The sequence below is a fragment of the Phyllobates terribilis genome, unplaced genomic scaffold (assembly GCF_046119375.1).
Source record: "Phyllobates terribilis strain yellow unplaced genomic scaffold, ASM4611937v1 Scaffold_11__3_contigs__length_659146591, whole genome shotgun sequence".
In the NCBI taxonomy this organism is placed as follows: domain Eukaryota; kingdom Metazoa; phylum Chordata; class Amphibia; order Anura; family Dendrobatidae; genus Phyllobates; species Phyllobates terribilis.
The window spans coordinates 67,170,923-67,196,956 of NW_027362771.1; the positions used below are offsets into that span (position 1 = coordinate 67,170,923).

General features: G+C 42.0%; 1 protein-coding gene across 3 annotated transcripts in view; it reads right to left on the reverse strand.

The window, feature by feature from the left end:
- Window positions 1-8,329: 8,329 nt before the first annotated feature.
- Window positions 8,330-26,034, reverse strand: part of PPP2R2B (protein phosphatase 2 regulatory subunit Bbeta) — a 476,270-nt gene continuing 458,565 nt past the window's right edge. For all 3 annotated transcript variants that reach the window (XM_073651284.1, XM_073651285.1, XM_073651286.1), the window contains 3 exons: window positions 18,387-18,556; window positions 16,719-16,810; window positions 8,330-9,030 (listed from right to left, as the gene is read on the reverse strand). In XM_073651284.1, coding sequence (XP_073507385.1) covers window positions 8,751-9,030; window positions 16,719-16,810; window positions 18,387-18,556 — 542 coding nt within the window. In that variant the 3' untranslated portion in view covers window positions 8,330-8,750. The remainder of the gene's footprint in view (window positions 9,031-16,718; window positions 16,811-18,386; window positions 18,557-26,034) is intronic.

A 26,034-nucleotide genomic window follows, 5' to 3' on the forward strand; every position in this document is an offset into this window, starting at 1 on the left:
CACATTTACCTTGTGACATGCAAAGTCATTGCTCAAATTGATTTCCCAGGGACATTATTGATAAGTCTGCATCGGTGCCTTATCCTTTCAAAATTCCCATATAGGAGGCGCAAAGTATTTAATGGCAGCAACCATGGTTGAATAGAGTAAGTATGCCTGCTGCCTGCTCTAGCAGCTAGGCTAGTATTGTCCCTGGTTTATGGCTGTGTATAACATACACAATGTACAAAATTCAGGTCATAAATTGTACACATAGCAGTTTGCCTTCTTAGGAGAAATAAAAAAAGGTGCCAGCTTGCCTGGCCAAATTCTGATAAGGATCTGTGAATAAAAAGTGGCAATAAATTCTGTTTATTGACCAGTTTGTTTTTAGATGCGGCGAAGCAATAAACCCCCCAGAACAAAGGGATATACACAGTCATGTATTTTAAGTTCCTTTTTCTTTCTGATAATATACGCACTCATATTTTTCACATCTCCTAACACTTTCCATGTAACAAGTAGCAGAAACATAAAAATGTCATCTTCTTACAACATTAGGATTATTAATGATGAAGCATAAATTAAGATGAAAGAATTAGCAAAGTCTGTGGGCTCCTAGCGAATTTCGAAAAATGTTAACCAATTAAGGGTGATGGGTAGAATAAAAAAATTGGGGCGTATTTATCAAAATAGTCTTGCTGCAGACTTTGATGACCTTAAAATTCATCAAATTAATCATAGTGGTTCATTCTGTTTGATAAATCTGTCTAATTTTAAGACTGTTTACTCTAAGTTTATACCACCTATTTGTTGGCTTACTTTGTGCCAGAAATGTGGGCAGCAATTTTGCACATCGTGTTGCATATTAAGTCATGCCAGTTCACTAGGCCATTTCTCCTTGCTGGAATAGGAGTAAAGTGTCTTAAATGCATAATATATATTGTACAAGTCATAAGAGTTTTTTTGCAGCAAGTTAGACAAGACTTTTGGTGAAAGTAGATTGATAAATATGCCCCATTGTGTTACATCTGTAGGTACCAAGCCACGAGTTGGATGCATCATTATAGTCTGAAAATCAATCATCTCAGGGGTGGACTCAAAGCAACAAACTCAAGTTGTCACAAAAGTACAACTCTCAGCAACCACGACCACATGCATTTATAATTTTGCAATAGCTGGAGAGGTATGTGTATAGGACATTTGTTTTAAAAGGAATCTGTTAGCAGAATTTCACTACACCTCTTTTCCCCCAAACTATTTACAGGTGCATCTCACTAAATTAGAATATCATCACAAAGTTAATTTATTTCAGTTCTTCAATACAAAAAGTGAAACTCATATTATATAGAGTCATTACAAACAGAGTGATCTATTTCAAGTGTTTATTTCTGCTAATGTTGATGATTATGGCTTACAGCCAATGAAAACACAAAAGTCATTATCTCAGTAAATTAGAATACTTTATAACAACAGCTTGAAAAATGTTTTTTAAAATTCGAAATGTTGGCCTACTGAAATGTATGTTCAGTAAATGCACTCAATACTTGGTCGGGGCTCCCTTTGCATCAATTACTGCATCAATGTGGCGTGGCATGGAGGCGATCAGCCTGTGGCACTGCTGAGGTGTTATGGAAGCCCAGGTTGCTTTGATAGCAGCCTTCAGCTTGTCTGCATTGTTGGGTCTGGTGTCTCTCATCTTCCTCTTCACAATACCAAATAGATTCTCTATGGGGTTAAGGTCAGGCGAGTTTGCTGGCCAATCAAGCACAGTGATACTGTTGGTTTTAAACCAGGTATTGGTACTTTTGGCAGTGTGGACAGGTGCCAAGTCCTGCTGGAGAATGAAATTTCCATCTCCAAAAAGCTTGTTGGCAGAGGGAAGCATGAAGTGCTCTAAAATTTCCTGGTAGATGGCTGCGCTGACTTTGGTCTTGATAAAACACAGTGGACCTGCACCAACAGATGACATGGCTCCCCAAACCATCACCGATTGTGGAAACTTCACACTAGACCTCAAGCAGCTTGGATTGTGTGCCTCTCCACTCTTCCTCCAGACTCTAGGAACTTGATTTCCAAAAGAAAATTGGAACTCCCGGACCTTGTGGAGTGCGTCAATGACTGCTTTCTGGACATCTGTCAAGTAAGCAGTCTTCCCCATGATTGTGGAGCCTACTGAAACAGACTACAGGACCTTTTTAAACGCTTAGGAAGCCTTTGCAGGTGTTTTTTGTTAATTATTTTAATTTACTGAGATAATGACTTGTGTTTTCATTAGCTGTAAGCCATAATCATCAACATTAACAGAAATAAACACTTGAAATAGATCACTCTGTTTGTAATGACTCTATATATGAGTTTCACTTTTTGTATTGAAGAACTGAAATAAATTAACTTTGATGATATTCTAATTTAGTGAGATGCACCTGTATATGTCCATGTAGCTCTTTGAAAGACAAGCCCAGCAATACCTTTATATGGACAGTCATTTCCTCTGTTACTGAGAAATCAGTGTTTGAATTGATATGTAAATGAGGCTACAGTAGGACTATGGTAGATCTGAAGCCTCAGTCACTCCAGCTCTATTCCTCTCCTAGTGACGCCTCCTTCTGCTCGACTTGACAGCCTCTATGCTGTGTGACTTCAGGTAAACAAGTGACAGAGGCATCAGATCTACAAACAGAATTTATATGCAAATGAGGCTGAAGAGCTAACACAAATTTCTCAGTAACAGGGGAACGGACTGGTCAGGTAAATGCATTGCTGACCTTGTATTTAAAATAGCTAGATGTTCATATAAATAGTTTGGGATGTGAAATCATGGTGACAGATTCCCTTTAAAGGAACACCCCAAGCAAAACTGATATAGGGCCTGGGGGTGAAGAACAACAAAGGGTTTCTCACACTCTCTGTATCTTTTTTCTACTGCCCTCTCAAACCATGAGAAATACAGAATCAGTTCTACCCAGATTTTTTTTTTTTTTTAAACAGTGTCAGCAAAAATTGACAGTCCATCGAGTGCCTGATATGAACAATTTGCATGGCCAGACAGTTCAGTGCACATTTCTATTCATTTTGCATCTCTCTCCACCCCACCTGCATGATTGACAGCTTTGGCTTTACAAGAGTCAGGGGAGGGTGGCGTTTGATGGAAAAAAAAAAGGGGGGAAGGTGCCTGAAGTGGTTGGCCATGCCAAGAGTGCACAATGCTCCTGTGCTTGCTTAGAACAGTTATTTTGTGATGAAAGACTGCCTTTAATGGAAAAAAATTCAGCTGCTAGGAGTTCTTGAAGAATACACATGACACATAACCTATCCTGCCACTCACGGTTGTAGGGGCTGCTGTTAATGCATTTATAAATCACGCCCTTTATCAAGGGGTGCAGAATTGTTAGGCAGCTTGTTTTCCTAACCTAGTACAGCCTCCCTGGACAGCGCAGAAGTACCAGGTGCTCAGTGCTCAGAGACATGGCCAAGGTAAGGAAGAAGACACATATGGTAAGTTGACACGTCAAGAATGGGCCAAGAAATATCTGAAGACAGATTTTTCAAACATTTTATGGACTGATTAAACTCCTCATCTACCAGATGGATGGGCCCATGGTTGGATCAGTAACAAGCACAGACCTCCACTTTAACTCAGATGCCAACAAGATTTAGGTGGGGTACTGCTATGGCTGGTATTATTAAAGATGAGCTAGTTGGACCTTTTCATGTTGAAGATGGACTCAAAATTAACTCTCAAACCTGCCAGTTTTAAGAAGACAGTTTCTTCAAGGAGACTCTACTAAGTCTTGTGGTACTCCAAGTATTCCGTGAGATGGATCTTTCCATGGGTGAGCTGACTTTTCTTTTTATATTTTCTTCAAGCAGTGGAATAGGAAAGAGTCCGCATCTTTCAAGAAACTATAATTTTTATGCAGATCAATAGTCCATCTCATGCATAGAAGTAGTCCACTGCTTGGCTAGCCATTGGACTTAGTGCACACGTTGAGTATTTGGTGAGTTTCTTACCTCAGTATTTTTAAGCCAAAACCAGTAGTGGAAAAAAATGCACAAGTGATGCACGTGTTTCTATTATACTTTTCTTCTGACTGTTCTACTCCTGGTTTTGGCTTACACATACTGAAGTAAAAAAAAAACCACCAAATACTGGTGTGCACGTGGCATTAAAAGGGAAAAAATAATTACATAGCACCCCTCCCTCACCTGACGTAAACCCCCTTTAGAAACTGTGGGCCCTTCTTAAGAGATTAACGGCAAAGGAAAACAGCACAACTCTTTGAACAGTGTCTGGGAGACTGTGGTTGGTGCTGCCAAAAAAGTTAATCGTCAACATATTAAGATGGAAGGCTTAGGACAGTTATTGAAAAGAAAGGTGCTATATTGGTGCATAATAATCCTGCACACTAATAGTTGCCTAATAATAGATATTCTCCAAAGAATGACAAAACCTCAATTTTACCTTCTTAGATACTCAAATTTATTAACCTTTCGGATTGTCCGACAGCACTGTAGTTGTTCAATAATAAAACTGATAACCAAAAAACAAATTCCCTAATAATTCTCCTTAACTGTTATAGTTTGTGCATGTTGTTGCTTTCAGGACTGTATTGTATGACCTTTTCATCTAATTCTCCATGTTGAGATGTCACAAAGGTTTCTCTGTCCCCCCAGTAAAACAGTTTACTCCACAATGTGAGTGCTGAATGATATTGCTGATTTCAGGTTTCAGCACAATTTCTGCAATGTATATTCCTACCATATCAGTAGGATCTAGGAACATGAGTGCAGTGTCGCCACCATTACAGCATGAGAAATTGTTATAATATTATCCTCTTTAATACCAGGCTTCGTTCATTCACAAATGTGAAAATATCATTATCAGATGTTTTCGCTCTTTTACACAAGAAGCTAGGATAAGGCCTGTCAATGCATTACCCGACAGGTTCAGTGATAACTATCATAAATGAGTAGTGGTGTCTGCCAGGCAATTAACCAAAAGAGAACATTTGCTTGGAAAATATCACAAGCCTTGGCCTTCAGATCAGGGCATTGCTGGGTAATGCAAATCGACTGCTACCATACTCACTACTGCTGATGCAACAGGACATCCTATATGATGAGTCAATTATGTCTTCAACGAATATACTTCCCAATGGATGTGTCACCTCACAGAATTAATATACAACACAAGCTGGAGGCCTGGTGTGTATTAATATTTAGAAGTTCAGATTGATCTTCAGATGATCACAATTAAGGTCCCAATGCAAAATATATCTGGATCGCCACTTACTTTTCTTAAAGATGTATTTAATCCCTAAGTAATGTGTAAGTGGGTTATATTAGCAAGGGTAGTCTATCAGAACAGTTCTTTCCCTATGACCCCCCTTTGGCACACGAATATCAGACATCACAATACCTTAATACCGGTGGTCCGTGCACAGATCTGCATGAGAATCTGCATACAGAAATTATTTTAAATGAAAGGAGGCATTACCAGTGCGAGACATGTAATGATTGGTATTTTGATCTCACTGCAGAGCCGTGTATAAGCACGAAAGCCGAATTAAAGCAGAGCTATCAGTAAAGCAGAGCTAATACCAATTAAAGTTGGCTTTTGTTGTACTAACAAATTTGCACTGCAGGCATCCTCTTACTGCTTCAGCTTCCATTTCACATTCAGTCGGCAGTGTGGGCAAGAGCCGCAGTACAACAGAGCTAACATCACTGTAAATGTGTTCGCAATGAGACAAGATTCAACTCTGCTGTACTGTGTTAGTTATTATCAGGCACAGCTCAGCAGCAGAGACCACTATGAGAGGACATGTGCTGCTGCAACTGTGTATAGGGAGACAAAGTTCACGTCTGCTGTACTGTGTTGGTTATCATCAGGCACAGCTCTGCAGCAGAGACCACTATGAGAGGACATGTGCTGCTGCAACTGTGTATAGTGAGACAAAGTTCACTTCTGCTGTACTGTGTTGGTTATCATCAGGCACAGCTCTGCAGCAGAGAGCACTATGAGAGGACATGTGCTGCGGCAACTGTGTATTGTGAGACAAAGTTCACTTCTGCTGTACTGTGTTGGTTATAATCAGGCAAGCTCTGCAGCACTATGAGGGGACAAGTGCAGCTGCAAGTGTATAATAAGAAAGTTCACTTCTGCTGTACTGTGTTAGTGCTGATATCAGTGCAGAGTTCTGTGTGTTTATGAGTAGCAAGCGACAGTCATGACATGGATTACATTTGTTAAATGCCTCATTTTATTTAAAATAAACTCTGGAGACAGATTCTCATGCAGTTCTGTGTCTGGCCCATAGATCTTAACAGCTCATGTACATGTAATTAAAACATGGATTTCTCTGGAATACGACATCAGATTGTAGATATCAAGGTATAAATTTTATTAAACTTTCTATGACCTTCATGCCCATATAGACGGCTTAGGACAGTTGAGCCAACTGATAGATTCCCTTTAAATGGACACTGTGAATACTTATATGTAAAAGGTTTCTTTGGCAATAAGGGCCACTGGCTGAAGAGCCTGGTCACCCGATTAGTGGGGCAGTTTAATTCTACAAATGAATTTTCCTAAGGCAGCATGGTGGCCATCGGACAGCTCTGGGGTTCTAGTTTCAATTCCCTCCAAAGAAACCCTGCAATGGGTTTTATATGTTCTCCCCGTGTTTGTGTGGGCTTACTTTGGGTACTCCGATTTCCTCCCCCACTCCAAAAACACACTGCAAGGGAATTTAGATTGCGAGCACCAATGGGAACAGTGATGATTATATGGATAAAGCGCTGCAGAATATGATGGCACTGCATTAAGCATCTATATATATAATCGTCTTATTCTGTCTGTCTGTCTTGGAAATCCCGCGTCGCTCACTGGTCCAGCAGCGGCCAATCAGCGCCGCGGGATTTCTGAAAAAAGATGGCGGTCGTTAGCGGCTCATCTGCGGGACGGAGATGCAGCCGGGAGATGCTCATCTCCCGGCCGGTAGCAGAAGGACCTCGACCGCGGGCGCCGCTGACCTCCATGCGGAAGGGAGGACCGGGGAGCAGCACTGTGGGTCGGGATACTTCTGCTGCGAGCGGCCGCTCATCTCCCGGCCGGTAGCAGCAGAAGGACCCCGACCGCCGGCGCCGCTGACCTCCATGCGGAAGGGAGGACCGGGGAGCGGCGCTGTGGGTCAGGATACTTCTGCTGCGAGCAGTCGCTCATCTCCCAGCTTCTCGCAGCAGAAGTAGCCGCACAGGCAGCGGCGCTCCCCGGTCCTCACCAATACGATTCCGCTCGCTGGTCCTCACCAATAAGATTCGCTGATTGGTCGCGGGCGGAGAGCGCGACCAATCAGTGATCTTGGCACTAAAGTTAAACACCGCTCTGCTGATTGGTCGCAGCTGCTGCCAGCGACCAATCACCGATTTGGGCGCCACATTTAAATAGCGGCCGCGACCAATCACCGATTTTGGCGCCAAATTTAAACAATGCTCTGCTGATTGATCGCTGACGCTAGCTGCGACCAATCAGCGAGTGGCGCCAAATTTAAACAACGCTCTGCTGATTGGTTGCGGCCGCCAGCCGACCGCGACCAGAGAGATTGGCGCCAAATTTAAACAACGCTCTGATCTCCCGACGGCAAGTGTGAACGGAGGACCGAGGAGCGGCGCCGCCGCCGGTTGGGATGCTTTTGCTGCGAGCAGCCGCTCATCTCCCAGCTGCTCGCAGCGGAAGTACCCGCACAGGCAGCGCCGCTCCCCGGCGAACAATCAGCAATATTGGCGCCAAATTTTAACACCACTCTGCTGATTAGTCGCAACCACCGGCCGTGACCAATCAGCGAGATTGGAGCCAAATTTAAACACCGCTTTACTGTTTTGTTGCGGTGGCCGGCCGCGACCAATCAGCGATATTGGCGCCAAATTTAAACACCGCTATGCTGATTATTTGCGACCGGTAACCGCGACCAATCAGCATTATTGGCGCCAAATTTAAACCCCACTCTGCTGATAAGTCGCGACCGCCGGCTGTGACCAATCTGCGATATAGCCGCCAAATTTTAACACCGCTTTGGTGATTGGTCACGGTTGCCGGCCTCGACTAATCAGCGATGTTGGCGCCAAATTTAAACACCGCTCTGCTGATTGCACCCTGTCGGCCGCATACATATTCTAGAATACCCGATGCATTAGAATCGGGCCACCATCTAGTAGCATAATAAATGTCACAACCACGCTAAACTAAACCAAGATTCCTAGGCTTTGTTACTGTTCACAGGGACCCATTCTTACAAGCCAATCTAAATTACCTTGGTCAATGTTTAGAAATAAGGACAAACACGTATTTGTAACGATCAACTTTTATTAAAAATTGAATTATCAATTAAAAAGTAGTATTATATATGCCCAACATTTGTTTTGACCCAAGTTCCTTGCTTATACCATTCATGCTGCATGAGTGGCCAAAAATACACTCCCAGAGAGTATGTTTGAGAACCACGCTGCAAGAAAGGTTGAGAGCACAAAGAAAAAAAAAAAAAAAAGAGACAAAAAAAAAATATATATATATATCAACATTAACTGATTGAATTGGTAAAATTAGGGAATGGGAAGCCAGTTTATTTCTTCTATATCTCAGCAGAGGAAGAACTTGATAAATGAAATAAAGGTAAATAAAAAAAAAACAACATTAGAAAACGGGAAGTGAAAAATCAAAATGAAAAAGCCCTGGAACACATGGAACCTAGTATAACTTTAATAATGTTCTAGTTAACCTTGTCCTGAAATATATACAGGTTATTTGTGGCTGCCACTGCTATGATGTTTTCTGAAGGGTGCCAAGCAGTGTGGAGAATTTTTTTGCTAAAGTCCAGGCTGTCCACGCTAATTTCATCTTTTCTGCGTTTGCCTCCTACACAGACTTTGCGTGGTTTGAGAATTGCTCTTGGCTTGCTGTTTTCTCTGGAGGCTTCCAATGTGACATCACGTTTCGTGTTGCGGTCAAACATTCTGAAGAAGTTATTGTACGAGCCAGTCATTATGACACTGGAAGACAATAGTACAATGACTGCTGAATTATATGGCAAAAACCAACACATACAAGAAATAAAACCACAAATCAAAAAGATAAATAGAATCAGATTTTATTTCAAGTTAGAAAATGTAAACTGAAATCAAAATGGTTACTATGAGTGTCCACTCCACTACTTTTGAACACTGAAGCAAAAAAATACAATTTCATGCAGTAAAATGTTGAAATTGACTAGTCATGAAATGGTATTACAGATAAAAGATCTATATACATACTCACACACACACATACATACATACATACATACATACATACATACATATATATATATATATATATATATATATATATATATATATATATATACACACACACACTGCTCAAAAAAAAATAAAGGGAACACTCAAATAACACATCCTAGATCTGAATGAATGAAATATTCTCATTGAATACTTTGTTCTGTACAAAGTTGAATGTGCTGACAAAAAAAAGTCACAAAAATCATCAATGGAAACCAAATTAAGTAACCAATGGAGGCCTGGATTTGGAGTCCCCCCCAAAATTAAAGTGGAAAAACATACTACAGGCTGATCCAACTTTGATGTAATGTCCTTAAAACAAGTCAAAATGAGGCTCAGTATTGTGTGTGGCCTCCACGTGCCTGTATGACCTCCCTACAACGCATGGGCATGCTCCTGATGAGGTTGCGGATGGTCTCCTGTGGGATCTCCTCCCAGACCTGGACTAAAGCATCCGCAAATTCCTGGACAGTCTGTGCTGCAACGTGACGTTGGTGGATGGAGCGAGACATGATGTCCCAGATGTGCTCAATCGGATCCAGGTCTGGGGAACGGGCGGGCCAGTCCATAGCTTCAATGCCTTCATCTTGCAGGAACTGCTGACACGCTCCAGGCACATGAGGTCTGGCATTGTCCTGCATTAGGAGGAACCCAGGGTCAACCGCACCAGCATATGGTCTAACAAGGGGTCTGAGAATCTCATCTCGGTACCTAATGGCAGTCAGGCTACCTCTGGCGAGCACAAGGAGGGTTGTGCGGCCCTCCAAAGAAATGCCACCCCACACCATTACTGACCCACTGCCAAACCGGTCATGCTGAACGATGTTGCAGGCAGCAGATCGCTCTCCACGGCGTCTCCAGACTCTCACGTCTGTCACATGTGCTCAGTGTGCAACTGCTTTCATCTGTGAAGAGCACAGGGCGCCAGTGGCGACTTAGCCAATCCTGGTGTTCTGTGGCAAATGCCAAGCGTCCTGCACGGTGTTGGGCTGTGAGCACAACCCCCATCTGTGGACGTCGGGCCATTAAAACATACTCATGGAGTTGGTTTCTAACAGTTTGTGCAGACACATGCACATTTGTGGCCTGCTGGAGGTCATTTTGCAGGGCTCTGGCAGTGCTCCTCCTGTCCCTCCTTGCACAAAGGCGGAGGTAGCGGTCATGCTGCTGGGTTGTTGCCCTCCTACGGTCTCCTCCACGTCTCCTGTTGTACTGGCCTGTCTCCTGGTTGCGCCTCCAGCCTCTGGACACTACGCTGACAGACACAGCAAACCTTCTTGCCACAGCTTGCATTGATGTGCCATCCTGGATGAGCTGCACTACCTGAGCAACTTCTGTGAGTTGTAGAGTCCGTCTCATGCTACCACAAGTGTGAAAGCACAATCAACATTCAAAAGTGACCAAAACATCAGCCAGAAAGCATTGGTACAGAGATGTGGTCTGTGGTCCCCACCTACCGAACCACTCCTTTATTGAGTGGGTCTTGATAATTGCCAATAATTTCCCTCTATTGTTTATTCCATTTGCACAACAGCATGTGAAATTGATTGTCAATCAGTGTTGCTTCCTAAGTGGACAGTTTGATTTCACAGAAGTTTGATTTCACAGAAGTTTGATTCTGCTGTTTAAGTGTTCCCTTTATTTTTTTGAGCAGTGTATATATACAGTACAGACCAAAAATTTGGACACACCTTCTCATTTAAAGATTTTTTCTGTATTTTCATGACTATGAAAATTGTACATTCACACTGAAGGCATCAAAACTATGAATTAACACATGTGGAATTATATACTTAACAAAAAAGTGTGAAACAACTGAAAATATGTCTTATATTCTAGGTTCTTCAAAGTAGCCACCTTTTGCTTTGATGACTGCTTTGCACACTCTTGGCATTCTCTTGATGAGCTTCAAGAGGTAGTCACCGGAAATGGTTTTCATTTCACAGGTGTGCCCTGTCAGGTTTAATAAGTCGGATTTCTTGCCTTATAAATGCGGTTGGGACCATCAGTTGTGTTGTGCAGAAGTCAGGTGGATACACAGCTGATAGTCCTACTGAATAGACTGTTAGAATTTGTATTAAGACAAGAAAAAAGCAGCCAAGTAAAGAAAAACGAGTGGCCATCATTACTTTAAGAAGTGAAGGTCAGTCAGTCTGAAAAATTGGGCAAACTTTGAAAGTGTCCCCAAGTGTAGTTGCAAAAACCATCAAGCGCTACAAAGAAACTGGCTCACATGAGGACCGCCCCAGGAAAGGAAGACCAAGAGTCACCTCTGCTTCTGAGGATAAGTTTATCCGAGTCACCAGCCTCAGAAATCGCAGGTTAACAGCAGCTCAGATTAGAGACCAGGTCAATGCCACACAGAGTTCTAGCAGCAGACACATCTCTTCAACAACTTTTAAGAGGAGACTTTGTGCAGCAGGCCTTCATGGTAAAATAGCTGCTAGGAAACCACTGCTAAGGACAGGCAACAAGCAGAAAAGACTTGTTTGGGCTAAAGAACACAAGAAATGGACATTAGACCAGTGGAAATCTGTGCTTTGGTCTGATGAGTCCAAATTTGAGATCTTTAGTTCCAACCACCGTGTCTTTGTGCGACGCAGAAAAGGTGAACGAATGGACTCTACATGCCTGGTTCCCACCTCAAAGCATGGAGGAGGAGGTGTGATGGTGTGGGGGTGCTTTGCTGGTGACACTGTTGGGGATTTATTCAAAATTGAAGGCATACTGAACCAGCATGGCTACCACAGCATCTTGCAGAGGCATGGTATTCCATCCCGTTTGCGTTTAGTTGGACCATCATTTATTTTTCAACAGGACAATGACCCCAAACACACCTCCAGGCTGTGTAAGGGCTATTTGACCAAGGAGGAGAGTTATGGAGTGCTACGCCAGATGACCTGGCCTCCACAGTCACCAGACCTGAACCCAATCTAGATGTTTTGGGGTGAGCTGGACCGCAGAGTGAAGGCAAAAGGGCCAACAAGTGCTAAGCATCTCTGGGAACTCCTTCAAGATTGTTGGAAGACCATTTCCGGTGACTACCTCTTGAAGCTCATCAAGAGAATGCCAAGAGTGTGCAAAGCAGTCATCAAAGCAAAAGGTGGCTACTTTGAAGAACCTAGAATATAAGACATATTTTCAGTTGTTTCACACTTTTTTGTTAAGTATATAATTCCACATGTGTTAATTCATAGTTTTGATGCCTTCAGTGTGAATGTACAATTTTCATAGTCATGAAAATACAGAAATCTTTAAATGAGGTGTGTCCAAATTTTTGGTCTGTACTATATATATATATATACATATATATATATACACACACACATACACTATATATATATATATATATATATATATATATATATATATATATATATATATATATATATATATATATATATATATATATATATATATATATATATATATATATTGAAAACTTGTGGAAGGAGCTCAAGAATAAAGTCCACATGAGACACCCAAAGAACCTAGATAACTTGGAGAAGATCTGCATGGAGAAGTGGGCCAAGATAACTCCACAGACCTGTGCCGGCCTGATCAGGTCTTATAAAAGACGATTATTAGCTGTAATTGCAAACAAGGGTTATTCCACAAAATATTAAACATAGGGGTTGTATAATAATTGACCCACACTTTTATGTTTAAAATGTAATAAAATTCAACTGAGCAACATAACTTTTTGGTTTGTAAGATTTATGCTTCTGTTCATAAAACCTACTCTCGTTTGCAGTTTGAAGGCTCTAACTTATTTGCATCTTATCAAACCAGCTAAATCTGCAGGGGGTTGAATACTACTTGTAGGCACTGTATATACAGGTGCATCTCATAAAATTAGAATATCATCGAAAAGTTAATTTTAGTTCTTTAATACAAAAAGTGGAACTCATTATATAGAGTCATTACAAACAGAGTGATCCATTATATTATATATATATATACACACACACACACACATACATACACATATATACATACACACACCATATCTATATACACATCGAGTGAATGAAAGTATTTGATCCTTTGCTGTTTTTGTAAGTTTGCCCACTGACAGACATTAACAGTCTATAATTTTAAGGGTAGGTTATTTTTAACATTGAGAGATAGAATATCCCCCCCAAAAAATCAAGAAAATTACAATGTATAAATTAGATAAATTTATTTGCATTTTGCAGTGAGAAATAAGTATTTGATCCCTCTGGCAAACACTTAATACTAGGTGGCAAAACCCTTGTTGACAAGCACAACAGTCAGACGTGCGCAAACCTCATCATCAACTGCAAAAGACATGTCTGGAGGAATTTTGGTCCACTCCTCTTTGCAGATCATCTCTAAATCATTCAGATTTTGAGGTAGTCGCTTGGCAACTCGAGCTTCAACTCCCGCCATAAGTTTTCTATGGGATTATGGTCTGGAGGCTGGCTAGGCCACTCCATGAACTTAATGTGCTTCTTTATGAGCCACTCCTTTGTTGCCTTGGCTGTATGTTTTGGGTCATTGTCTTCCTGGAAGACCAAGCCACAACCCATCTTCAATGCTCTTACTGAAGGAAGGAGGTTGTTGGCCAAAATCTCACGATACATGACCCCATCCATCTTCTCTTCAGTACGGTGCAGTCTCCCCATTGCAGAAAAGCAAGTATAAATGTTTCCCCCACCATGCTTCACGGTTGGGACAATGTTCTTAGGGTTGTACTCCTCCTTCTTCCTCCAAAACACGGTGAGTTGAGTTAATGCCAAAGAGCTCAATTTTTGTCTCATCTGACCAGAGCACCTTCTCCCAACAACTCACAGAATCATCCAGGTGTTCATTGGCAAACTTCAGACAGGCCTGCACATGTGCCTTCTTTAGCAGGGGGACCTTCTGGGCACTGTATTATTTTAAACCTTTAAGGAGTCATGTGTTACCAATGGTTTTCTTGGCGACTGTGGTCCCAGCTGCCTGGAGATCAAAAACAAGTTCCCCCATGTAGTTTTAGGCTGATCTCTCACCTTCGTCATGATCAAGGATACCCCACGAGGGGAGATTTTGCATGGTGCCCCAGATCAATGTCAATTGACAGTCATTTTTGTATTTATTACATTTTCTTACTATTTCACCAACAGTTGTCTCCTTCTCACCCAGCGTCTTACTTATGGTTTTGCAGGCCATTCCAGCTTTGTGCAGGTTATGTTCTTGTCCCTGACATCCTTAGAAAGCTCTTTGGTCTTGCCCATGTTGTAGAGGTTGGAGTCTAACTTTTTAATTGAGTCTGTGGACAGGAGTCTTTTATACAAGTGACTATGTAAAACAGCGGTCTTTAATGCAGGTAACGAGTTGATTAGGAGCGTCTTAACTGTAGGAGCCAGAATTCATAATGGTTTGTAGGGGATCAAATACTTATTTCTCACTGCAAAATGCAAATAAATTTTATATAATTTATACAATGTGATTTTCTTGATTTTTTTTGGATATTCTATCTCTCAATGTTAAAATTAACCTACCTTTAAAATTATAGAGTCTTTGTCAGTGGGCAAACTTACAAAAACAGCAAGGGATCAAACACTTATTTCCTTCGCTGTATCTATCCACAGCTATATACACATATCTATCCATATCTATATACACACACATCTATATACACACATACAGAGATCTACAGTGGGGAAAAAAATTATTTAGTCAGCCACCAATTGTGCAAGTTCTCCCACTTTAAAAGATTAGAGAGGCTTGTAATTGACATCATAGGTAGACCTCAACTATGAGAAACAAAATGAGAAAACAAATCCTGAAAATCACATTGTCTGAATTGGAAAGAAATTTTTTTTTTTTTTAATTTTGGTGGAAAATAATTATTTGGTCAATTACAAAAGTTCATCTCAATACTTTGTTATATATCCTTTGCTGACAATGACAGAGGTCAAATGTTTTATGTAAGTCTTCACAAGGTTGGCACACATTGTTGCTGGTATGTTGGCCCATTCCTCCATGAAGATCTCCTCTGGAGCAGTGATGTTTTGCGGCTGTCGCTGGGCAACACGGACTTTCAACTCCCTCCAAAGGTTTTCTATAGGGTTTAGATCTGGAGATTGGCTAGGAGACTCCAGGACCTTGAAATGCTTCTTACGAAGCCACTCCTTTGTTGCCCTAGCGGTGTGCATGGGATCATTGTCATGCTGAAAGACCCAGCCCGTTTCATCTTCAATGCCCTTGCTGATGGAAGGAGGTTTGCACTCAAAATCTCACCATACATGGCCCCATTCATTCTTTCATGTACATGGATCAGTCGTCCTGATTCCTTGGCAGAGAAACAGCCCCCAAGCATGAAGTTGCCACCCCCATGCTTCACAGTACGTATGGTGTTCTTTGGATCCAACTCCGCATTCTTTCTCCTCCAAACACGCAGAGTTGTGTTTCTACCAAACAGTTCTACTTTGGTTTCATCTGACCATATGACATTCTCCTAATACTCTTCTGGATCATCCAAATGCTCTCTAGTAAACTTCATACGGGCCCGGACATGTAATGGCTTAAGCAGGGGGACACATCTGGCACTGCAGGATCTGAGTCCCTGGCGGCGTAGTGCGTTACTGATGGTAGCCTGTGTAACGTTGGTCCCAGCTCTCTGCAGGTCATTCACTAGGTCACCCCGTGTGGTTCTGGGATTTTTGCTCACCGTTCTAGAGATCATTTTGACCCCACGGGGTGAGATCTTGTGTGGAGCCCCAGATCGAGGGAGATTATCAGTGGTCTTGTAGGTCTTCCATTTTCTAATTATTGCTCCAACAGTTGATTTCTTCACACCAAGCTGCTTGCTTATTGCAGATTCAGTCTTTCCAGCCTGGTGCAGGGCTACAATTTTGTTTCTGGTGTCCTTCGACAGCTCTTTGGTCTTCACCATGGTGGAGTTTGGAGTGTGACTGTTTGAGGTTGCGGACAGGTGTCTTATACTGATAACAAGTTCAAACAGGTGCCAGTACTAGAGGTAATGAGTGGAGGACAGAGGAGCCTCTTAAAGAAGTTACAGGTCTGTGAGAGCCAGAAATCTTGCTGGTTTGTAATTTACCAAATACTTATTTTCCACCAAAATTAAAAAAAAAATTCTTTCCAAATCAGACAATGTGATTTTCAGGATTTGTTTTCTCATTTTGTCTCTCATAGTTGAGGTCTACCTATGATGCCAATTACAGGCCTCGCTCATCTTTTTAAGTGGGAGAACTTGCACAAATGGTGGCTGACTAAATACTTTTTTTCCCCACTGTATATACATACACACACAGATCTATATACATATACACACGGAGATCTATATACATACACACAGAGAGATCTATATCTATATATACACTATCTAACGTACGGTTATTTAACATGCAGAGTCCAGAACTCTGTGTCCTTACCTGTCTGAACCATTCCATACACATTCAAATTTGTCAAAAATGCAGTCATTCTCATAAAGTGAACATAGTTTGCTGCGGAGGTAATCATGGACCTGAAACAGAAACAAAAGACAGCTCAGATCATTCAAAAACGCTGCTGACACCTTAATTGCAAATCAATTCACTAGTATATTACACAAGAAGCAATGTCTTAGCAATGTCATACTAATTTGCCAGATAGTTATACAATACAACACACCCTGATATTGAATTTTGTGTGCAGGAAAAAAATAGCCGTATCTGACAAATGGCAAGCATGAGAATTTGGGAGCAAGGCCTCAAATAAAAATTACCCAACATATCCACCATCACTTCATATTCAAGTAGAAAAGTAAATGATAGGTAATGGTGCTATCTGGCACTGATACAGGCATTGTTGGAATTACACACGCCACCTGTGCAGTATATCTTATATAGCCTTCACTATGTGAAAGAGCTCTGTTGGCCATCGGTGAATGTAAACTTGCTTTCTTACATCCAGAATGAGAAGACAGTCTCCCTGCCATAAAGGGGTATTCCCATCTTGTGCATACTGTCCATGGTGTGCGCTGTCAGAATTCACAAGTCTGCAGCCACCTAGTGTGACCACAGACTCAAGCCTGGACAACTGCTTCAAGAGGTTGTCCCAAGATAAATCTTCAGGAGAGCACCACTTTTGGCCCCCTGCTTATCTGGGTGCAGTGCTCTTCTAAACATTAACAGTTCAGACCCGCAGTATAGTTGAGCCTCTGGTCAGAACTGTGCTTTCTTCCAGGCTCTAGCAGAGGCAGCTTTACTTTTGCAGCATGGGAGAAGCACATGTAACTGAGCTTAAGAGCGGCACTAGCTTGCGGTAAAGCATAGCGCTTGCTCATGCCAAACGCTCGTTGCCTAGCTAACAGGCCAACTTGGGACGGGAAGGTGGCCAGTATCTTGGGGAATGAGCTGTATACTAGAACATTAAAAAGCCCTCCGTTTTTAAGAACGGAAATTTTTAATAAAGAGATAATTTGCACAGTTGTACAATTTTACCCATTTACAAACTTGAGACAAAACCTTTAAAGGATACCATAATAGGTGTTATTCATAGATAAACAGGTCAGGAGCTCAGGCAAACACTTAAAGAGGACCTGTCACTTGCCTTAAAATAAGTATTTTGTAGACCTGATGTAAAGGATGCCATTTCCCTTTATTTGGCGTTATTGCACTTTTGCTCCTTTACCTGTCCATTGAGATTTGGCCACCTCATCTGTATGTAAATCTAGTCTCAATAGCCAACTGTGTGTGTGGTCCTCAACTCTTCTCATTGCGAGAATTCTTCAGCACCACATCTAGTGGTCTACAATGACTAGCTTTACAAGGAAAATGAGGCCTTATCTAAGAAATGGAGAGGCGCTGGGCCAAAAAATAAACAAAACCAGATTCAGGAGAAGAGAGGCATTTATACCAAGTAAAATAAATTCCATATTTATGGCGAATTATTATTTTCTAGAGCTTTGCCTATCAAAGAAAACCTAAGATACCACTATAGAAAGGCAGTGAACCGTTTTATTTGATTGCTTCATTTCACAATATGTTGCACTGTATACATCCTACCACCTTCTAGTATTAAAAAAAAAACAAAACACTTTTTTCCAAAACTTCTTTTACCTGGTAGGTCTCTATTGGTCTGTTCTCCATGTTAAGGTCCCAGACTTTGACTGTAAGGTAGTCTCTTGTCATTATATACCGACCACTATGATTAAACTTTACATCCGAAATGGAAGAGATGATCTCTGAGAAAAATGACCTGTTGCTGGGATCTTCTGGCTCTTCAAATACTGAAAACATAACAGGAAATTTCATGAATTATTAAAATAGAATATATTAATATAATACAGTTTATAATGCAGAATCTCAATTCATTATAACAATTTGAGATATCCAGAGTCAGAGACCAAGTAACAATATTAAAGGAGTTGAAGTGTGGAAGGACATGTGGTACACACACACACACACACACACACACACACACACACACACACACGGACACACCTGAACATTGAAACTAACTCCAAGAAAAAAAAAAAAATTATTAATTTATGAATATCACATGATAGACATGTCAACAATAAGCAATGATACGCAAATGCCATAAAAAATGGAAGCAAAATGTACCAAAAACATCTCGATTTATTCAGTATTGAAAATGAGCACCAAACTCAAATGCATGACTTGGCATTCTTATCAATGAGGTCATTAATGATTGTCTGAGAAAAGTTCTGTCACGCTGAATGCACTTGGGTACGCGAACCATCAAGATCTGCTGCTAAAAGCAATCTTTGCAATTGCTGATCAATGACGTCCTAGATGTGCGACTACTTGAGAGCCACTACAAGCCATGGTATCCTGTGTAGGCCACATATGCTGCTCAAAGAAGCACAACATAAGGCCTGGCGGTGCGGTGTTGAAAATTGGCTCCTTGTACCACTGGTTCCAGACCGAATCAATGTGATGTCGAGCTGTTAGTCTATCTGGAATCAAGACTAGAGGGGTACAGCTACCATACATTATTCCACCCCATATCATAATTCCTAGAGTAGCAAGGATGTGATGTTCCCTTGTGAAGACCTCATCATGGCGTTGCCCACAATCACCAAATGGACAGCAAAGGTTGGAATGCAGCAAGAGAGGCTAGAAAAGAGGTTATCTTCTTCAGCAATCAGTCTTGTTTTTGTGTTGGATGAAATTAAAGCTTTAAAATAACCTGGAGTCTACATGGGCAATGCCATGAGCAGGCTTTCACGAGGGAACATCACACCGGTACTAGTCCTGGAATTATGGTGATGGCATCTCCAGACTCTGTCACATGTGCTCAGTGTGAACCTGCTTTCATCTGTGAAGTGCACAGGGCGCCTGTGGCGACTTTGCCAATCCTGGTGTTCTGTGGCAAATGCCAAGCGTCCTGCACGGTGTTGGGCTGTGAGCACAACCCCCATCTGTGGACATCGGGCCCTCATACCACACTCATGGAGTCGGTTTCTAACAGTTTGTGCAGACACATGCACATTTGTGGCCTGCTGGAGGTCATTTTGCAGGGCTCTGGCAGTGCTCCTCCTGTCCCTCCTTACACAAAGGCGGAGGTAGCAGTCCTGCTGCTGGGTTGTTGCCCTCCTACGGCCCCCTCCACGTCTTCTGGTGTACTGGCCTGTCTCCTGGTAGCGCCTCCAGCCTCTGGACACTACGCTAACTGACACAGCAAACCTTCTTACCACAGCTCGCATTGATGTGCCATCCTGAATGAGCTGCACTACCTGAACAACTTCTGTGGGTTTTAGAGTCCGTCACATGCTACCACGAGTGTGAAAACACAACCAACATTCAAAAGTGACCAAAACTTCAGCCAGAAAGCATTGCTACTGAGATGTGGTCTGTGGTCCACACCTGTAGAACCACTTCTTTATTGAGGGTGTCTTGATAATGGCCAATAATTTCCATCTATTGTTTATTCCATTTGCACAACAGCATGTGAAATTGATTGTCAATCAGTGTTGCTTCCTAAGTGGACTGTTTGATTTCACAGAAGTGTTTGATTTACTTGGAGCTATATTCTGTTAAGTGTTCCCTTTATTTTTTTGAGCAGTGTATTATAATATATATATATATATATATATATATATATATATACACACACACATACATACATATACACAGTACAGACCAAAAGTACACAGATGATAGCCCTACTGAATAGACTGTTAGAATTTGTATTATGGCAAGAAAAAAGCAGCTAAGTAAAGAAAAATGAGTGGCCATCATTACTTTAAGAAATGAAGGTCAGTCAGTCCGAAAAATTGGGAAAACTTTGAAAGTGTCCCCAAGTGCAGTTACATAAACCATCAAGCGCTACAAAGAAACTGGCTCACATGAGGACTGCCCCAGGAAAGGAAGACCCAAGAGTCACCTCTGCTTCTGAGGATAAGTTTATCCGAGTCACCAGTCTAAGAAATCGCAGGTTAACAGCAGATCCGATTAGAGACCAGGTCAATGCCACACAGAGTTCTAGCAGCAGACACATCTCTACAACAACTGTTAAGAGGAGACTTTGTGCAGCAGGCCTTTATGGTAAAATAGCTGCTAGGAAACCACTGCTAAGGACAGGCAACAAGCAGAAGAGACTTGTTTGGGCTAAAGGACACAAGGAATGGACATTAGACCAGTGGAAATCTGTGCTTTGGTCTGATGAGTCCAAATTTGAGCTCTTTGGTTCCAACCACCGTGTCTTTGTACGACGCAGAAAAGGTGAACGGATGGACTCTACATGCCTGGTTCCCACCGTGAAGCATGGAGGAGGAGGTGTGATGGTGTGGGGGTGGTTTGCTGGTGACACTGTTGGGGATTTATTCAAAATTTAAGGCATACTGAACCAGCATGGCTACCACAGCATCTTGCAGCGGCATGCTATTCCATCCGGTTTGCGTTTAGTTGGACCATCATTTATTTTTCAAGAGGACAATGACCCCAAACACACCTCCAGGCTGTGTAAGGGCTATATGACCAAGAAGAGTGATGGGGTGCTACACCAGATGACCAGGCCTCCACAGTCACCAACCTGAACCCAATCGAGATGGTTTGGGGTAAGCTGGACTGCAGAGTGAAGGCAAAAGGGCCAACAAGTGCTAATCATCTCTGGTAACTCCTTCAAGATTGTTGGAAGACCATTTCCGGTGACTACCTCTTGAAGCTCATCAAGAGAATGCCAAGAGTGTGCAAAGCAGTCATCAAAGCAAAAGGTGGCTACTTTGAAGAACCTAGAATATAAGACATATTTTCAGTTGTTTCACACTTTTTTGTTAAGTATATAATTCCACATGTGTTAATTCATAGTTTTGATGCCTTCAGTGTGAATGTACAATTTTCATAGTCATGAAAATACAGAAAAATCTTTAAATGAGAAGGTGTGTCCAAACTTTTGGTCTGTACTGTATACACACACATCTACATACATACATATATATTATATATATATATATTATATATATACACACACACACACACACACACACACACAGGGTGGTTCAAAAGTAGGTGGACACTAAGTGTAATAAGGTTATAAAGGGGGAGATTTATCAAACACTAAATTGCAGCCGCCTGTCTGGCTCCAATAAACCATGAATTAGATGTGGACGATAAGCTTTCCACCAAATAGATTTCAGGATTCGCATGATAGAAGCTCGTGAAATTCCCAATTCCAAAGAGGCTCTTCTGGTGGACTTTTTTGGACTCTGAACAAATGTTTCAGCAACAAGTTGTTTATTATCTTCTGTACAGACTGTTTTGGGTCAACCAGTTTTTGGAGCATTAAGGATTGAGCCAGTGGCATTGAATTTGTCACGAATGCGGTAAATGGTTTGTCTCTTTGGGGCTTGAGTACCAAATGTTTCAACCCAATTTGCTCTAACGGTTTCAGCATTTTGAGATTTCCAAAACTCTGTTAAAATCCATTTTCTTTGATCTGTATTTAAATTATTTGCCATTATGTGTTATCTGAATTATCTGAAAAGAAAACAGATTTGGGGGAGATCTATCTGTGAAAACTAGATCTGTGAAACTGGTTCAGTTGCCCTTAGCAACCAATCAGATTCCACCTTTCATTTTCCAAAGAGTCTATGAGGAATGAAAAGTGGAATCTGATTGGTTGCTAAGGGCAACTGAGCCAGTTTCACTTTACACCATGTTTGATAAATCTCCCCCTTAATAACCTTATTACACTTTCTGTCCACCTAGTTTTGGACCACCCTGTATACATATACATACATTATATTATATATATATATATATATATATATATATATATATATATATATATATATATATATATATATATATATATATATATATATATATATATATATATATATACACACACACACACACACACACACACACTTCTCAAGAATATTGGTGTTGTCCAAGTGATTGGAAGATTACAAGAAAAAAATGTAAGAAACATGATGTACTTCATCAATTATAAAAAATTTATAGTCACTTAATGCATACAAAGACTCAAAAACCTCTCAACCTGCATAAAAAGCTTTCAGTGCATGGATGAGAAGCTAGGCTATCCATAGGAAAAGTGACATTGTGAACAAAGACTGAACAACCAGGTATACAATAAAGTCCTCACAAAATGGTAATGAGGCTAATTGAAGGGATGTCTAAATTGTGTGGTAGCAAACAACCACATGCAGTCCCCCACTTGTAGATCTATTCAATGCCTTTATCTGGTAACCATGGAAACAGGGATTGCTTCGTTCTATCATCACTAATAAAGGCCAATCACTCAACTAGCTTTGACAGCGTGGGGCGCACTGAGCAAAGGTCAGATCTATGTAAACTCATAAGACAATCCTACTGGGACATGTTTCCGTGAATAGAAAGGTTTTCATTAAAATTCTGCTTGAGTCCAAATTATAAACACTTCACTTATCTAGAATCTTAGTTTAAAAGAGTTATTCGTCTAAGGCATCCACTTTTATATCAACCTTTGCCTTCTAATTCTTGATTTAAGTTGGGATAAAAAAAGAGTAGATCTGGGAAGATGCTTGGGTAGATTACTTCCTCGCTCAGGTGTTTTTACTAGTTTCTTGATATAAATGCTGAATTATACCTCAAACCATTTTTTTCGAACACGTGCAATTGAAGTGCCAAGACTTCAGATTTGGGCAAACTGTTTAAAATTGTAGCAGAAAACAATATCAAGGACAGCATGTCGTCATTTTTAAACCTCCCTGCCTTTATCAATAGGTAGTGAGTACTGGTCATGAATATGGTTATCGGTTGAGAGATACCGGCCAGTAGGAGTAAGATCATTGTAGTTGCTTCACTGAATTAACAAAAAGGAAATGAGTGAAATGCAAAATCACGTTAACTATACACTCAGCCCATCTCAGTGCTCTCAAAGCCCTTAAAAAAAAAAAAAAAAAGTAAAAGATAGCAGAATCGGCTGACCATTTGATGTAAATAGGGTCCACCTGACTCTTCCCAGGCCAACAAAAGGATTGAACAAATTGAATTCAAACACCAATTTCCTGTTTGACTTGCTCACATGGGGCTGCATGATTAATAAATGTGCCATATAGCATGTATTATAATCAAGGCTGTGGAGTCGGTAAACCAAACCTCCGACTCCTCAATTTTCCGGATTCTGATTCCACAGAACTGCCTCACTACCAAGTGTGTACATAAAGTGCAGCACAGATTCAAATGAAAATCCTAGATCCTTAGATCAGGGATAAAACAGACATTTATAGGACATTTCAGAACTTTCCCAAATTCTTATGAAAAAAATTACAGCACAGACTGCACTAAACTACTGTACCCAATTAAATATTTTAGTAGTCAGTCCATTTTATACCGACTCCACCAAAATGGACCCAGACTCCACAGCCCTGATTATCATAACCCTTTTTGTTGCTTAGCAGTAGCTAAACAAAGGTAAAATTAACTTTACCGTACGCTCACCCTATGTATATCAATGAGTAACTTGTCGGGAAGGGGTGTCATAGATTGGTTTAGGGCAATCTGCCCTCTCGTTGTGTAAGTGTAAAGGGGAAGACCGGGGTGTAAGTACTTTCAGAAGAAGGGATCAGGAACTGCCGGGGCCGTGCCTCTGGTTGCAGGGGGAAAACAGACTGCGAGCACAGGAGTCAGGTGACAGGGAAGCTGGGGGTGTGTCCAGAGCGAGAGCTCAGGAAGCAGGTGACCGGGGAGCTATGGGCGTGTCTAGGATGAGGGAGGAAAATGAGGTTTGCGTGGGAAAGCAGGCAGTTGACAGTTGGAGTCAAGCCCGACTAAAGGGAGAAGAGACGCAGGGTCAGTGGGTCAAACCGAAAACCGCCCGCTGCCGCCAGGAGACGGAGTATTGTTTAGGCGGGGAAGCCAGAAGAAAACAACACTGGCATCAGCTGGCAACTGCCTTGTGGGGAACAAGAGTCAGCCAAGTGTAAAACTGCCGATTATAACAGTTTCGACTCTGCTACATCTAGTCAAACTGTGGATTGTCGGTTATAGCCTGTTAACTGCTACTTCCCTTGTTGTCCCCATATTTCCCCTGTTACTCCCAGCGTGGAGACTGACCCTGTTACAATAAATCCCCCCTGTTTATTAACCCTGTACTGGCTGCTCTGTGTTTCTGTGTCACGGCATCTAAAGTACCTATGTCGCATTTGGTGTAGTCAGCAGGATGCAGTCTTTAGACACAGACACTGCAGATCAGTCCATCCTGGGAGCCCCTAGATCTAGCTTGCCGCTGGGGGCCATGCTCCGCAATCTCCCAAAGTTCACTGGGGACAATATGATGCTGTGGAACTGGATTGAGAGAGTTAAGAGGATGTTATGTATGCATCCGATGACCCCAGCTATGCAAGCCGAAATAGCCTTACTGGCCCTGGACGGCGAGGCCCGGCACTCCGTGATGTACCGCCCTCTCCATGACCGGGATACTGTAGAAACAGTGGTGCGGATATTGGAGGAGATGCATGGAGATCCCACCAATGTAGGAGAGCTGAGGATACGGCGGTTTCACCAAGTATAGCAAGAGGGGGAGACTGTGAAGCAGTATGTTAATGGATTACAGAGGGTGCATGCCTATATCACTAGAAAAGACTACATAACGAATTTGGGAATGGGCCCCCCTGACGTGATCTCAAGGGACCAATTTGTGGCAGGCCTCAGGGATGCGCCTGCGCGCTAACCCACGTATAACTTTTCTAGAAGTGGGGGAGGAGGCACGTGTGAGAGAGCAGGAGATGGGGGTGACGGCCCTGGCAGGGATGGTCCGGAGTAACGAGGTACCCACCCCGCCTGCAGCTGAAACGAAATGGGCTCGATAGATGCGAAAGGAGATACAGGAGATGCGGGGTGAATGGTCCAGTCTCAAGAAGACCTCTGCACCGACACCAGAGATACCCGGATCGATTGTCCCAGTAAGGGAAAGAATTGAATTCAGGCCCCGCCCTGCAGGAGAGTTCCATAGAGGAGTGAAGCAGCCCTACACAGAGACACGACCAGCTGGAAGTGCGGAGGCGCAGGACACTACGCCAGGGGCTGTGCTAGCCGAGGGCGGCACCTGTCGCGGCAGCCATTAAAGTAATGAGCTCCGTGTTTGGGGGACACAGCCCGGAGCCTAAGGAAGGGGCAAGAAAAAGAGTAAGTCCCAAAGACCTAGTTTTCACCAGCCCGACTGTCTGGGCCGAAATAAGCGGTCGGGCTGTTCACAGCCTGATTGACACGGGATCCTATGTGACTACGATGACAG